At 40.1% G+C, this 15,611-nt stretch overlaps 1 protein-coding gene across 2 annotated transcripts in view; it reads right to left on the minus strand.

Moving 5' to 3' along the window:
* Positions 1-1,781: 1,781 nt before the first annotated feature.
* LOC137251289 (kelch-like protein 5) overlaps positions 1,782-15,611 on the minus strand; it is a 40,151-nt gene continuing 26,321 nt past the window's right edge. The window contains exons 4-8 of one of the 2 annotated variants that reach the window (XM_067785614.1): positions 15,199-15,273; positions 11,695-11,996; positions 2,265-2,466; positions 2,087-2,188; positions 1,782-2,023 (exon numbers count right to left, since the gene is read on the minus strand). In XM_067785614.1, the coding sequence (XP_067641715.1) occupies positions 1,832-2,023; positions 2,087-2,188; positions 2,265-2,466; positions 11,695-11,996; positions 15,199-15,273 (873 nt within the window). In that variant the 3' untranslated portion in view covers positions 1,782-1,831. The remainder of the gene's footprint in view (positions 2,024-2,086; positions 2,189-2,264; positions 2,467-11,694; positions 11,997-15,198; positions 15,274-15,611) is intronic. The other variant, XM_067785615.1, reaches the window with a different exon arrangement.

A 15,611-nucleotide genomic window follows, 5' to 3' on the forward strand; every position in this document is an offset into this window, starting at 1 on the left:
ATCAATGACGTCGACGTCCTGAACACTATTTTCACTATACCAAAATGAAAGTCATTTCTTTTATTTGACCCACCCTGATATAGATAAAAGACAAAAGAATTATCTTAAACAGTGCCAAAGTTTTGAGTTTTTTTTTATAACTTTGGTACATTTTCATATTGAAATTTGGTACCGCATGAAAAGGCAAGTTGGCATCCTTGCTTCACACTCACTTTTTCCAAAACTGAGTGAGACTCTACGTTGGACTTTTTATTATTCTCTCATTCATAAAGCAATTGCTGTATACTGATTCAAGGTTTTCGGTGTGCCAGCTGGTATTTAAATCGGTGTAAGGCAGCAACAAGCCACATTCGTTCAGCAGCGATCACCAGCAAATAATTAACTTAAAAGCAGTCTTAAAAAGTGAAAATATTAAATTTAATTTAAACTAATAAACAGTAAATTAAAACAAAGGATATTTATTTACGAAAAATATAAGCAAAATTTAACCAACCAATAAACGAACTTTCTCATTTCATATTTGTGTTTATTTATTAAACAAAAAAGTAAAAATCTTTTTAATTAACAACAATGAGCAACATAGTGAAACAAACGTGCCGTTTATGCACAACAACGAGCAAACAAATCAATTTTTTTCCAAATCCATGGAAGATTTTAGCAGCTCCGACGACCTTCTCTACATCCTGCACTTGCAATCAAACAAATACCGTTTATAAATCTGAAAATCGAGCTATTGTATTTTCAAAGAAAATGCTCGCAAAAGTTTTGCTAAAGAAATTAACTGGTCAACCTCTACAACAACAAGAACATTGGCAACCATGGCCGAATAGCGTGAATCCCTATACTGGCGAAATTGGCGGTCCATCTGGTCCGGAGCCGACACGTTATGGCGATTGGGAACGCAAAGGGCGTGTTTCAGATTTCTAGTCATACTTAATTATAATTTTTAATTATCTAGTGTTTTATAATTATTATTCATAAGAAAAATTTAATATTAAGTAGATAACTTTTAAAAATTTTTATGAAAGCAACAATAGAATTAGCAATTTATACTGAGTAAGAGATGTGATTTATATTTTCATAAATTGCATTTTTTTTTTAAATGTGTGTATTTATGAAATACAGAAAAAATCGAACTTCCAAATAATATCTCTTATTTTCCTACAGAAGAGGATTTTATTACAGTTATTTATTTGGGGTGCTAAAACGTTTGAAAGGATACTGTGTTAATTTATTCACAATTTTTGTGTTTAATTTCAAGAAGAAGCAGTATTAAAAATATCTGAAGGTTCGAACATCCATGTATATCTTTTATAAATTTTGAGTAATTTATAGGACTCTAGTTGATCTCGAACTTCGTCAAAGGAAAGTTGAAAGAAATTGAGAAAAACATTTTTTTTTTCATACAAAAAAATTCCCTTTTTGTTGATGACGCTATAGTTGTAAAATTGAGCGGCTGTTGAGAAGCAATGCTGGAAATTTAAGAAGTATGTTAGTTCTCAAACGATCTGTCAAAGTTAAGCACTGGGCAAAGCTTTCCAAGTAAATCTGGCCTTAGGAAGCAATAAACTTGCGAACAGCTCATTTTTGTGACCATTGGCCTCGGGTAAATTTCTTTACAGGTACTTGGTTGACGAGAACTTTCCACATTTCATTTATGTATTGAACAATCCTAGCAACCGTGAGTTGTATCCAAATTATAAAACCTTCTAATACCTATTTTGCGTACTAATTTGACCAGACTATAGATAAAGTAAAACATTTATAATGAAATTCTAAAATCTTATATAAAAGTAGATATGTTTTAATTCAATTCTTACATTTATTTACTTTAGAGTAGACATTTTGGTGCAGTAAAACAATAGTAATAACCATTCTTGGGAATTGGTTTCTTATCGATCCACTTATCATTTTGCTCATCGTAAACTGAAACGAAATCTTTATAATTGCCACCAACAGCCCACAATTGATTGTAGATTGAAATGCATCCAGGTCTTTGACATTTTATATTCAAAGAGCAAATCTACAAAATGTAACGATGATTTAGATTAGCAACAACAAAATATATATATATATTTAATACGACCTTAGTCCATTCATTTCTTTGTGGATCGTATCGTTCCACCGTTAAAGAATCATCATCATGAAAGCCACCTACAACAAATATTTGCCCATTGTGAACTGATGCCTGAAATGTTGCGAATTTATTATTTATTCACATATAGAAAAAATTATATTTTTCAGTTTATAATTTCTGAACTTACACCTGCATTGGAATGTTTTTCATTCATATCCGCGCATTGAGTCCAGCTATTTTTTGTAGGGTCATAGCATTCGACAGATTTTAAGGTATCTCCATGACGTCCGCCAATGACATAAATTTTTTCGTTGAGAACAACTGCGGTAACAAATGCACGAGGTGTGCTCATACTATTTATTGACTTCCATCCATCAGACGCGGTATACCTAAATATTTGTGGAGATTCGAATGGTTTAAAATGTATGGCGAAGATTGTCAAATTAAAATACGAATGGTGCAAAACTCAGCAACAACTTTTCTACGGTGCACTCCTGTCGAAACTGCTACATTTCCTTTAGAGGATTTTGATGAGATTTTATGGGTGATCGAACCTCTTAAGCAAGGCGAAGCATAGATAAAACAACAACCCAAGTTCACAATCTAAGATGATGGAATTAATGTTTCCTTACCCGACTATGACGATTTTCAATATAAATATCCCGTTTAAAAAACAGCAGCAGTCGCGGATGGATCAGATAAAAGGTGCTATAAGGCATAATGTGTGGAATGCAGAAAGAAGCCTGGCATGAACCGATTGTCTGAACTCTATCAGTGGGATTCTGTCATTACCATTTATTGCCGCTCAACCGCCCAGGCAATTTTTGTCGCCTCGTAGCAAAGTAAACAAGTCATTACTTCTTAGCGATAACTGACGACGACAAGCAACACCTATGGAAATCAAGTCTTCCTCCGCCTGGTTTTCCTACCCGCATAGTCAGCTTAGAAATTAAACGGAGAACAACTCTTGCCAACAAATGCTACATTGGACTGAGTAGGCAATTGAAAAGTAAAGGAAGTATTGCACGCGACAGCGCAGTTTGGCAGCAGAGGAAGGGGGATACCTACACTTAGTTGGCAGAGGCACGTGGAGGAAGCCTTTACCCCTCGGTTCTCCCAATTGGCATCAGTTATCGCGAAATAGGGATAGCTGTCGTGACTTATTACGAAACGGACAAAATCGCTTAGGTGATTAAGCGCCAATAAATAAATATAGTATGAACCAGATAACGAAGTTTCAATTCACTAATCTATGTTCATATCGGGAACCACGTACATCTCGTGATTAAGTGTACTTCAATATACTGCAACCGTGGTACACTGCTACTATGCTTGGCTAAATATTAAAAGGACCCCAACTCAAGTGAGGGACAACATATATCTGTAAAATGCTACCAATGTATCTCTGCCACGAAATGTTTCTAAGCAAAAAGAACAATGTTCAATGCCGTTCGGAGTCGACGTAAAGCATAAAGTCTTACCAATTTCTACGAAAAAATAAAAAGTAGCACCATACAAATTGGAAGAGAATCACCGCTTTAATCTTCTCTGAGTATTACACCAATTTACACCGTTGGTAACCACGAAATAAAGTTCTCTCTCGGAAAACGAAAATCATCCCGTCCGCGATGTAATGATAAATTCTGGACGCAGGCAACATTAGAAAATGCGGCTTTGGGAAAAGTGTTCAGAGATAGTCGGGCTAGTCCCTTTATGGTGTCAATTTCCGAAAAGTACTGATCCGTGACCGACAAAGGACTTTCCGACATCGATAACACTCCCCAAAACGATCAGGCAGTGTCTTTATCGTTATATAACAAATACAACGGCAATGGGAAAATTGGAAAAAAAGTTCTTTGAAAGAGTTAGGGACCTTTTCGGTTGGTGACAACGAGAACTTAAAAGATTTAATGATAAGCTTTATAAGCTTTTTGTCAATGTCGACATTGAAACTCAGCGGCAATGTTCAATGTTCCCTTAATAATCCGCTAATATTTGACAGTAATGTCCTCTGCGTTTTTGTCCTGAAGTACTGTAGTTTATCTTTGTGTGCCCCCATCTTCCATACCTTCAATCTATCTCTCTCTTCCGGCACTTTTAGCAATAGCTGGAGAAGAGTTCAATATGTCAAATTTTCAAATCTGGGAACAAAAATGATGTCTCTAATTTGTTGTTGACCGCTCTACTATTACTAACCTAGCGTGGTTTTCCGATTTTTTGCATCCCTGCATTTACCTTGACAACCATGGTAAATACAAGTTCCACACAAAATCTTAATATTTAAACTGAGTGTAGTGTGGTTTCATTCTGTCTTCTTATCATGATTAATATATTGTTTGTCGAACAAGTCTCTGTGTGAAAAAATCGAGGACTGCAAGGCTTACCCTTTTTTGCAACGAGCGGAGTACCTCAGGTATGCTTTGCTCAAAAATCTTTCTTGGACCTCTTTTGTTTGTGCTTTTCATTAATCCTTGATCGTGTTAAGAGTACTTCGTCCCATTCAATAGTTACAACCACTCACAAATTGTCATCAAGGTCCTCTAAAGGGAGTCCAAGGAAGCTAGCAGTTTCAACAGGTTTGGGCAATAGAAAAGTCGGTGTTAAAGGCCTTGGTGTCACGTGGGAACACATCGCATGCAGGGCAAACATTACGAAAGCCGGGTGTAACACCATTTTATTTGAATAATCTTGGCGATTGGTGTAATCCAGTATCCTAAGTTATGTTAGTTTGAACTGGTGAATAAATGCTCACATAGACTGATTGTGTCCATAATGCTACCAGAGTTTCTTTGACGACCATACAGAAAAGGCCCAATTAGGTACCAGGACTTATTGTATAGAATAGCTCCCTCCTCTTGGCAAATACTTGAAGTTTTGTAGGACCTAGCTTAGCTGTTACCTCAAGATCTGGCAACTCTGCCGCCCCTAGTAGATGAAGCCTAGACCTCGCGAGCGCAGGAAACGAACACAGAACGTGCTCAACCGAAGGCTTTTATAAACCATGCCTTCCTTCGTAGACTTTGAGAATCTTTATATCAGGAATAATTTTGTATCTCTCTAGCACGCTCAAAAATGGAATACGCGGCAGTTATCTGTAATCTTATCTATAGCGCCAGACCCAAGAGGGTTTAAAGAAAATCGATTTTTTTTAATTTCTCTTCATTTTGACCAACCAATTCCACCCTGTTAATCAAGCTGCAAGCTTATCAATCTTCAGCATTTAATGTGTCTAAAAGGTGCTTCGATCGTTCCTTACCATTTTACTTACGCGCTTGCAGAGCTAATAATTTACTGGAGTCGTGCCTTTAACATGGTTTATAACATATCTATTTATTTAAATGCATATCCTATATTCTGTTATTTACGTTTATTATAGTTATAATTTGATAATATAATTTTAATATCTAATAATAAATCACCATGGCATCATTGCGCTTCCCAAGGCAGCCGGTTCTATGTACCGGAGCGACTCGGGATTTTTCCCGACCAAGGGCTGTCATTTCAGTGAAACCCCATTTAATTTGTTGCCTCCCTCCCAATTGTCATCCTCCCAGCAGCTCCCTCCGACGGGCTTCAATGTGCCATGCTGCCAGGCCGCAAACCCAAATACACCGGGTACCCCAATGCTTACCCAGGGACGTCCAGTCCCATGGCCACAACAGCAATAGCGTCCTGACCTCCCACAACTCAGGCGTAGTCACCCGTCACTTACTCCTAGAGTGACGACGTCTCCCCCGCTGCACTTCAGAATTCTGCAGTTAAACTGTAATGGGTTAACTGGGAAGATCACGGAGATAGTTGCTTTCATGAAGCGGATTAACATCCGCATTGCTGCGATTCAAGAGACCAAACTCACAGCAAGATCTGCTCTGCAGACCTGCTCTGTGGGTATGACGTCCACAGAAAAGATAGCGAGAGCGGAAATGGAGACGGTCTCGCGTTTACCATCGACCATTCAGCGCAATATAATCTATTCGATCCCGACATCGGCCGCAGGGACAGTGTCTTAGAACGTCACGGCTTATCTGCCCGGGCAGGCGACGTAAACCTAGAAATCATCACCATCTACATCCCTCTTGCCACCTGTTGTCCCAGTGGATACCGCCCTAATATCAGAGCCCTACTCACTGGCGATAATTGCATTATCTTAGGCGATTTCAATGCCCATCACGATCTATGGCATTCAAACCTGCAAGCGGACAGCAGGGGTGAGATTCTGGCGGATCAAATAGAAGAAACGACGTTCTGCACAATAAACGGAGACGCCCCCACACGTATGGCAGGACGCTGTCACAGTTCGCCGGATATTTCAATCGTGAGCGCAGAACTCGTAAACTTCGTCAACTGGCAGCCGATGGTAACATTGGCATCCGACCACCTGCCAATACTTATTTCCTTGAGCGTACCGCCGACTTCATCGTCACCGAAAAACGCACTTTCATAAAATTTAAAAAAGTAAAGTGGGATGAGTATGAATCCTTTACGGAAAGCCGCTTTGCTGTCCTTCCTATCCCGACTGATGCTCGCTAAGGGGAGCGTGCTTTCCGCAAGGTCATTGAATCCGCCTCGGCTCGCTTTATTCCCGCCGGAAGAATTCTCGAAATTTGGCCTCATTTTCCGGCGGCCGCCGCAAATTTAACGAGAGAACGTGACCTTATAAGACAGTTGTCCGCAGCGTGTTGGGGGTCAGAAAATACCCGCGGTAGGTATGCCTATCGTAAGAGGCGACTAAAATACCAGATTCAAGGGGCTGTGTAGCGCAACCCTTTCAGGTTGCCAGCGCAATATATAGCTTCTCCAAACCCAATTGTCAACCTCACCTATCCGCGGCGAATCCGGTTTCACTAACAGACGAGACTCTGGCGACCCCAAGCTCCTCATGGACCTCATGGCCTGAAGGTTTAATGTGGCCATATAAATCGTTCCCGAGATGGTGTTACCGGAGCGTACCGGATCTGTATCCGGCAAAGGACCATCACGTCGATAACACTCCCCAATACCTACAACAACAACCTTATAAGACAGCTCGATCCCGGCGACCCCTAAATAAGGGATATAAACCAACGCATCAGACTGCTTTTGGATGAACACGCGGGCAACATGGGAGGACCATTTAAGTGCTTGTAACCTCTCTGCCGGTGTGGGTAGCTTTGGTCCACCGTAGTCCCTATCGTATCCGTCTAAGCACAATGACAAAATTTCCATCGCCTTTGGAGTTAAAGTGTTGTCGAAAGTGAAAAAATGCGTGAGCATTCTACGGTTGACAAAGTTAGACGGCGGGCCAACAGACGCGCACATAAACATAAATTCAGCGCGTCCCCAATTACCATCACCGCCAAAGAGGTTAAGGATGCCATCGGTCATGCTAAACCATCTAAAGCAGTGGGTCCAGACGGCATAGCCTACCGCTGCTTAAAAGCCTAGGTAAGGAGGGTTTCAAATATTTAGCACATGTCTTCAACCTGTCCCTTTCCACCTTTTTCATCCCCGAAAAATGGAAAATGGCCAAGGTGGTCCCGCTACTAAAGCCTGGGAAACCAGCTAACATAGGAGATTCTTATCGTCCGATATCGCTCCTATCACCAGTAGCGAAGACACTTGAAGCCATTCTGCTTCCCTACTTTAATGCAAATTTGCAACTAGCCAATCAACAACATGGCTTTCGAAAATTACACAGCACAACCATCGCGCTAAATGCCATTAGTACCCAGATAAAATGCGGATTAAATCAAACCCCCCCCTTTAGTACAGTACTCGTTGCGCTAGACCAAAAGCTTTTGATACGGTCAGCCATGGGACGTTACTGCAAAACCTGGAAGGGTATACCCTTCCCCCAAGTCTTAAAAGGTGGACCGCAAAGAATAAGTTCTATAAAAAGCATAAACGCTCTACCAATGCCAATGTTTGTGAGCGCTACATTTTTACAGAGCTGAATTTAATAAGCTCAATAGATTTTTGTATCGGCGGTACATTCATAATGTTGAAAACAGTATTAAATGTAACCCTAAATTTTTTTGGAGCTACATTAAGTCGAAAAAGAATTGTTCGGATATTCCGATATCGGTCCACCTTAGAGGTGTTTCGGTCAACTCAATTTCGGAAGCGGTTGACTTATTCGCTGAATTATTTTCCCCGAATTTCGTTACGGATAATAGTAGTGGGGTTTCGTCTGAATATCTGCCAATTGTAGATACTTCCGTCAATTTCGGGAAGCTATGCTTGACTGACTTGGACATAGCTAATGGTATTGAACAGCTAAAGAAGTCAACCACAACTGACGCAGATGGCCTCTCGGCTGTCCTGTTGAACAGTTGTTCATCTTTGAATTGTTCCTTTAAGGCACATATTTAATATGTCGCTGTCTGCCGGAGTTTTTACTGATGCATGGAAATTGACTTTTACTACGCCTATCCCTAAAGGTGGTAACAAAAATGATATGGAAAATTATAAGCCGATATCCAAACTTACCACTATGTCAAACCTATTTGAGTGCATAGTTAAGAATAAAATGTACTTCACCGTGAAACATCTACTATGTCCTCAGCAGCACGGGTTCGTTGCGGGTAGATCTACCATAACTAATCTGGCTGTTTTTACGGAAGACTGTTTGGATTCCTTTCAAAAAGGCTACCAAATCGACGCAGTCTATACTGATTTTGATAAGGCTTTCGATAGGGTATCGCATCGAATACTACTGGCAAAACTTGAATGCTTGGGCTTTCACTCTGAGTTTCTGAAGTGGATCTCTTCTTACTTAGAGAACAGAAGTTGTGTCGTTCGTCTAGATAATGCGTCATCTTTTCCATTCGGCCCAACTTCCGGTGTCCCCCAGGGCGGCGTTTTGGGTCCGCTACTATTTGTCATATTTATTAACGACATATCATCTTGCTTTTCAAGCTGTAAGATTCTTCTTTATGCTGATGACTTAAAAGTTTATCATGAAATCAAGTGCTTGGATGATTCTTCAATCTTATAAAATGAGCTTAGAAACTTATACCATTGGTGTGTCCGTACTGAAGTTAAAGATTTGGGTGTGTATTTTGATACCAAGCTGAGTTTTACCACTCACATAAGCTATATAGTTTCTAAAGCGTACGCGATGTTGGCTTTTATCCGCCGTAACTGCTCATCAATTTTAGATCCTTATACTCTCAAACTATTGTATACATCTTTAGTTAGATCGAGGTTGGAGTATGCAGAGAGCTTTTGTGCGCTTTGCGTTGCGGTCGACGAACTTTGTAGACCCTGTACCATCATATCACTCTCGCTGTTTACTGATAAATCTTATGTAACTAGACTCCAGGCGAACTCTGTTGTCAATGTGCGTTGTCTTTGATATCGTTTCGTGCTCAATTGACTGTTCTTACCTCCGCATGAAAATTCGTTTTAATGTACCATGTCGTATCCTTCGTTGTAACGATTTGTTTTATATGGGTGTTGCTAGAACGGTTTATGCAATGAATGGTCCCCTTAGGAGGACACTTTCTCAATTTAATGCTTATTCCTATTCGTTGGCGTTTGATTTTAGAACCTGATAATCAGATACTTGTCATAAAGTTAACTATGCTTTTTATATAAGCTATGTAAACTTGAAGTTTTGTATATTAACAGTCTATAAATAAATTATCTGGGTGGTCGGCAGGCATCGGTGCAATTTAGAAACGCAACATCAAAATCAAGAAGAATTAAACAAGGGGTGCCACAAGGTGGTGTCCTATCCCCACTTGTATTTAACTTCTACATATCAAAGCTACCTTCTCCACCAGAAGGAGTTACTATCGTTTTCTACGCCGATGACTGCACAATAATAGCTACAGGCCCAGGCCTTTGTAACAAAATAAACGGCTATCTCCCTGATCTCTCCAGTTTTTTCGCCTCGGCAAACCTGACATTATCACCGACTAAATCATCGGCAACCTTATTTACAACATGAACGTCCCAAATGTCGACCGTTTTGAACATCCACGTCAATGACACTACGCTACCGACTGTCTTACACCCCAAAATCTTGGGTGTGACGTTCAATCAGGATCTACATTTTGGTGAGCATGCAGCCGCAATTGAACCGAAAATCCAGAGCCGTAATAAAAACCTCAAATATCTTGCTGGCAGTACTTGGCCAGCCGATTGCATGCTACGCGTCCCAGATATGGTCGCCAAGCCTAAAGACTACTCACTGGAAGAAGCTACAGGCCTGCCAAAATACTGCCCTCAGAACCGCCACGGGTTGTCTTCTTATGTCCCCAGAACACCATCTACATAATGAGGCGAGAATACTCCCCATCAGGGAGAGAAATATAATGCTAACCAAACAGTTCCTGTTGAATACCCAGAAACTGGGCATCCCAACAGCATCTGATTGATGAGCCAACACCGTCCAGGGGCTTAAGGAGTCATCTCCGTAAGCATTATGAGGAAATGCGGCACCTGAGAACACAGCCATATGAAGACAAAAAACACAAGCAGGTCCTCAGTGAACTCCACAAACAGGCGTCGGACCTCTATGTCAGGAGTTGCCCGGTGAATCCAGTTCCTAAAGAAAAATACCCAGAACTCGCAGAAAAAGAACGCACTCTTCCTAGGGAAAAGCGCGGCACTGTAGCTGAACTTCGATCTGAGTACTGTAACAGGTTAAACTCTCACCTATCCAGAATCAACCCCGACATACAAAATGTATGACCTGCTTGCAATGTGTCCCGACATGACACCTACCATCTCTTCAATTGTAATGTGGAACCAACGCCTCTAACACCCCTCTCATTATGGTCAACCCCTGTTGAAGCAGCAAGTTTTTTTGGACTCCCGTTAGAGGATATTGATGACAATTTGTGATCGGTCACACCTATTAGATGGGGCGAAGCACTGCTACAACAACAACAACAACAGATTTCGAATTTGTATGTGTTGGATATGTGTATTTTTCGTTTTTTATATAGATAGGCGCGGTAATCACCCGATTTTGTGATTATTGCAATTCTCTTTTAAAAAGGAAACATGGTTATCTTCAACCGTTTTTGAAGTCGATGCAAAGATTTTCAAAAGATTGGAGCAGTAGGCGTTGCCACCCGCTTTTCAAGATAGCTAAATACAGATTTTAGGTCAACCTTACGAAGTTCTTCATATAAAATATTAGCATTGTAGCTTTACAAATGACAAAAATATCCCGGTAGGTTTTGAATTGTCATAGATTTATATTTCATTTTGAAACAATATTTAATTTTTACAGGAGCATTAGCCTCGATCAGAAGAAGAAGAAGTAGTGTGTTGAATTTCATTACAATACATTTATTTAAATGAAAGTCTTTGCAAAAAAAAGTGTGATGATAAACCCTCGGACAAATAGGCTGACGGATAGACCATTGAATGGATGAGCAATGCAACATACACTTTTTTATCGGTAGAGACTACCGTTTTTTCAGTTGACTGAACTAGGATATACAAAAAATCTGATTTTTTTCGTGAACTCCACCCCCCCCCCCCCCCCCCCCCCCCCCCGGCCGCTCCTTAAATGCCTCTCTGAATCCGCCCATGGCTGAATGAGTCCAAAGAAGTGTTACCAGTGGGTAAGTAAGACGCTTTTCAAATTACATTTCAAATTACTACATATTCATACTCACATTTCAACTGATTGTAAAATTTCATCATTTGCCCCCTGTCCCCCAACTGCATAGATTTTACTGTTTAATTCCACGACAGAATGTAAATATCGTGGCTGGTTCATTGGGGGCAACCGTTGAAATAATGTATTTTTGAAATTCCAGCTACTAACTTCGTCAATTGCTTTGCCGTTTCGAGTGCCGCCAATGAAAATTAAATTGTCATCCATAAGAATGGCTTGTACGTCTACCGCATCCATTTTGATATCGACCCATTTCTGCCATAAATCATCAGTTTTGTTATATTGAAAGATGATTCCACTCTGCAAAATTTTTTAGTCGTTATTTAAATTACGTAGCCAGACAATTGGAAGAAATAAGAAAAAATATGTGGACCACATTCTGTTAGTAGTTTTGTTGCAAAAAAATTATCATGGAACCTCCCAGCAATATCCAAAGTTCCGCTCCGAGTTTACAACTATAAGCAGAATACGGTCCGTTTATTTTTCTTGCTCCAAGCACTTTGGCGCAGAAAGAAAATAGAAGTAGCAAAATGAAAATATGTATTTACATACGTAAGACCATGAACCCGGGCATTTACATCTCTGTACTTTTTTGCATATGTCTGTGATCTAAGCTGCAACGGTAACCCATAGACAGTTCCAAATCTAATTTTCCCAAGCACACATGCCAAAGCCATTTTGCAATAAAATTTGGTTTAAAAGCTCCCCTTAGAATCACAGTTGCAAAAGTATGTATGATACCGCCCATAGCCTCAACGATTTTGTCGAGCCATAAAGTTTGACTCACAAGTCGACAATAGTAAAAGTTGGTGAGATGAAATAACAAAAGTAGTTGTAGGGAAAGGAACGTGTTAATAGGAATGGAAAATTGGTATAGTTTAAGCTGAACAAAAATAAACATTTAGCTACATGTTTAAGCCCACTCCGAACGGCATTTGCAAGGCAGAGGAGCACTGAGAAGCTTTTAGTGGCAGAAATACACTCGTAGTGTTCGCCAAACCACTACCTAGAGACGACCCCGTTTCGAGAAACATTTCCTTCTTATTGAAAAAACCTTCCTTCTAAATTTTCGTTGTTGCTTGCCCGGCATTTGAACACAGGATCTTTGGTGTGGTAGGCTAAGCACGCTACCACCCCACCACGGCGGCCACCACTTAACAATGCCAAAATAAAAGCGTATGAAAATTTTCGGCTTCTTATCTCCAATTCCGGGATTTGCATTTTTTAGTTCAATGGACTGGACCATATATCCGCAAAGTGTCCTATTTCAGAATTTGTTTGAAGGTCACGCTATTTAAAATTTTTATTCAAAAACGCTATATCTTTGTATTGTGGCCTGAGATAAACCGTTTATATCCAAAAATTTATGAGATAAGTTGTTCTTCAACCGAATTTTCAGATAGAACTTTTCTGAAACAAATCCTGATAGGGCGTTTTTGAAAAATTTTCTCAGATAGAGGCGTTCGAAACTGGCAGCCGTGATAGTGTGGTATTCCACTTAGCCGTCGATATGTAGTCAACATCGTTGTTGTTGTTGTTGTAGCAGGCCCCATCCAATTGGTGCGACCACTTATCAATATTCTCTAACGGGAGTCCTAGGAAGTAATAGGGGTGTTAGAGGCTTTGGTTCCATTTCAATTAGATGGTTGGTGTCATGTGGGGACACGTTGCGATCACGACCTACATTTTGCATGTCGAGGTTGTTTCTGGATAGGTAAGAGTTAAACCTGCTACAGTATATAGATCGAAGTTGAGCTAGAGTGGCGCACGTCTCCCTAGGCAGATTGCTTTCCTCTTCTCCGAGTTCAGGTTATTTATCTTTAAAAACGAGGTTCGCCGGGCAATTCCTGGCATAAAGGTCCGACGCCTTTTTGTGGATATCTCTGAGGACCTGTTTATGTTTTTTTCTACATACGGCTGAGTTCTCAGGTACCGTATTTTCTTATAATGCTTTCGGAGATGACTTCTTATGTGCTTAAACTGTTTGTTCAGCGAGAGCCTCACTGTGTAGTAGAGGTTTACGCCGATCACGGAGGCGACGGCGGCCGGTGTACTTACTTTAAAAAACTTAGTATTTCTATTTAAAAAAAATTTTAAACTTAGAAAAGGTTTTTCTTATACTCCTCCGGGATTTTTGCCCCAAAATCTCGCGGATCGTTCAAAAAGTTTCTTGCGGAGGGACTGTCCTTCATTCACTTACTCCAGGAAGGCTTTGAACCTAACCCCGGTCTTAGTGACTGGTACTGCTGCGTCTGCCGAAAAAAAATAGAAATACTTAAAATGGTCACACTTCTGTTTGTATATCCAGTGTAAAGCGCAGTTTAACCAAAGGAGATGTTCTGGGCTAACACTCCTTATACTCGTTGTCGACATGATTTCTTTAAATCGTTTGTGGCTACTTGCTGGTCACGCACAAATGCGACTTATGCCCGCTATTAATGGTATATTAATAGTCATGATTGTGGCACAGTTTTAACAATCAGGATCAATGCTGGCCTATTGTTGATCGCGCCAAAGATTGCCCCTAGTTTTTTCGGCGGTTTTAAAGAGCTACAATTTCCGAAGAGCGAACAGTAACAATCCCGACTACCAGTCGCTACCACGCCTTTCCTAGAAGAATACTTTCCGAGGGATATTTTTGTCGCATTATGCTGCCGAGCTTCACCAGAAAAACATCTTGAAACGTTAAGGAGTAACTATTCGGCCAAAGATGCCGCCCTCGAAATAAGCTCTCTGAGTGGAAATCATTGCGTAACTCATGTGGGAAAATCGTACAACCTTCTGTGGCCCAAAATTTGCAGACGTTTGCGTTCGAAACATTGATTTCAATTGTCTTCGTTAAACCAAAAGGATATTTTAGAATGAAAGTCGACCGATTTTGAATTGAAAATTGTTAAGGTTGTATGCTCAGTCATAACTGTTGGTTTCCGGCCTTTTGATACAAAAGTTCATTATGGATGACCACGTAGCTTCAGTTTTCCGATTAGTTCGACTGTCCACTACGTTATGGTAGAAGCATACCCGGTCATTTGTTCGACCATCTTGGAAAAGCTTTTGCTTTAGCACTTTGAGTCTCCTTAGGAAAGTCAAAGCCTCACCTGATTAATATATGTGCCTACATATTCACATTTGTAACAGGAGCCGTAACGTGTAGGTGATATTCAAACTCGGTTGATAGGCTATAATCAATGTGATTCATTCCAAGGGACTAGTTGGGGATATGGCCGCCAACTTTAAGACATGTCCAACCGGGAGACTTGGATTTGGGATGATGAAGTGTGAAAATCAAAATTAACATTTCAGACATTGTATTTCATAGTTTCGCAAAAAAACAACAGAGGTTTGAATATAAGACAAAGTGATTTTTCAAACACTTCTCATACGGTACATATCGTCGCCCGAAAAAATGTTGGGAAATCGAGTTTCAAAGTTTATTGTTCTCTCAAAATTAGAAGAATTAGCTTCCAGTGTAAAAATGTACTTACATATATATTATACTCACACTATGCTCTTTTAACTGAGATAATTGTTCTGCTCGCATCCCTTCTATTCTCCGAGATTTGGCATATTCATTTTTCTGGCACAACAAAAATTTAAAAAGCTGATATATTTTTTGTTAACACATCTATACAAAAAATTAAAAGTAGTCGGATCAGGTTAATCTGCTCATGCTTTCTATGCATTTTGATGCGCTGAATCCGAAAAAGCTATTATAATTGGCCCGACTGGTCATGGTATGGCCTTAACCTCAAAAGACGTAAAAAAATCACTAGATTGATTTTTAAAAAACGTTAGGGCCAAGCCAAGACCTGCTAGGCAAATTCCGTTGGCGGATTGGGATTCGGAGCATCACAGTACTTGGGAAAACATCCGCGGCTTTGACTTATCGAAAGTATGTATGTAAATGAAAAAAGT

Source organism: Eurosta solidaginis, chromosome 4, assembly GCF_040869045.1.
Source record: "Eurosta solidaginis isolate ZX-2024a chromosome 4, ASM4086904v1, whole genome shotgun sequence".
Taxonomy (NCBI): domain Eukaryota; kingdom Metazoa; phylum Arthropoda; class Insecta; order Diptera; family Tephritidae; genus Eurosta; species Eurosta solidaginis.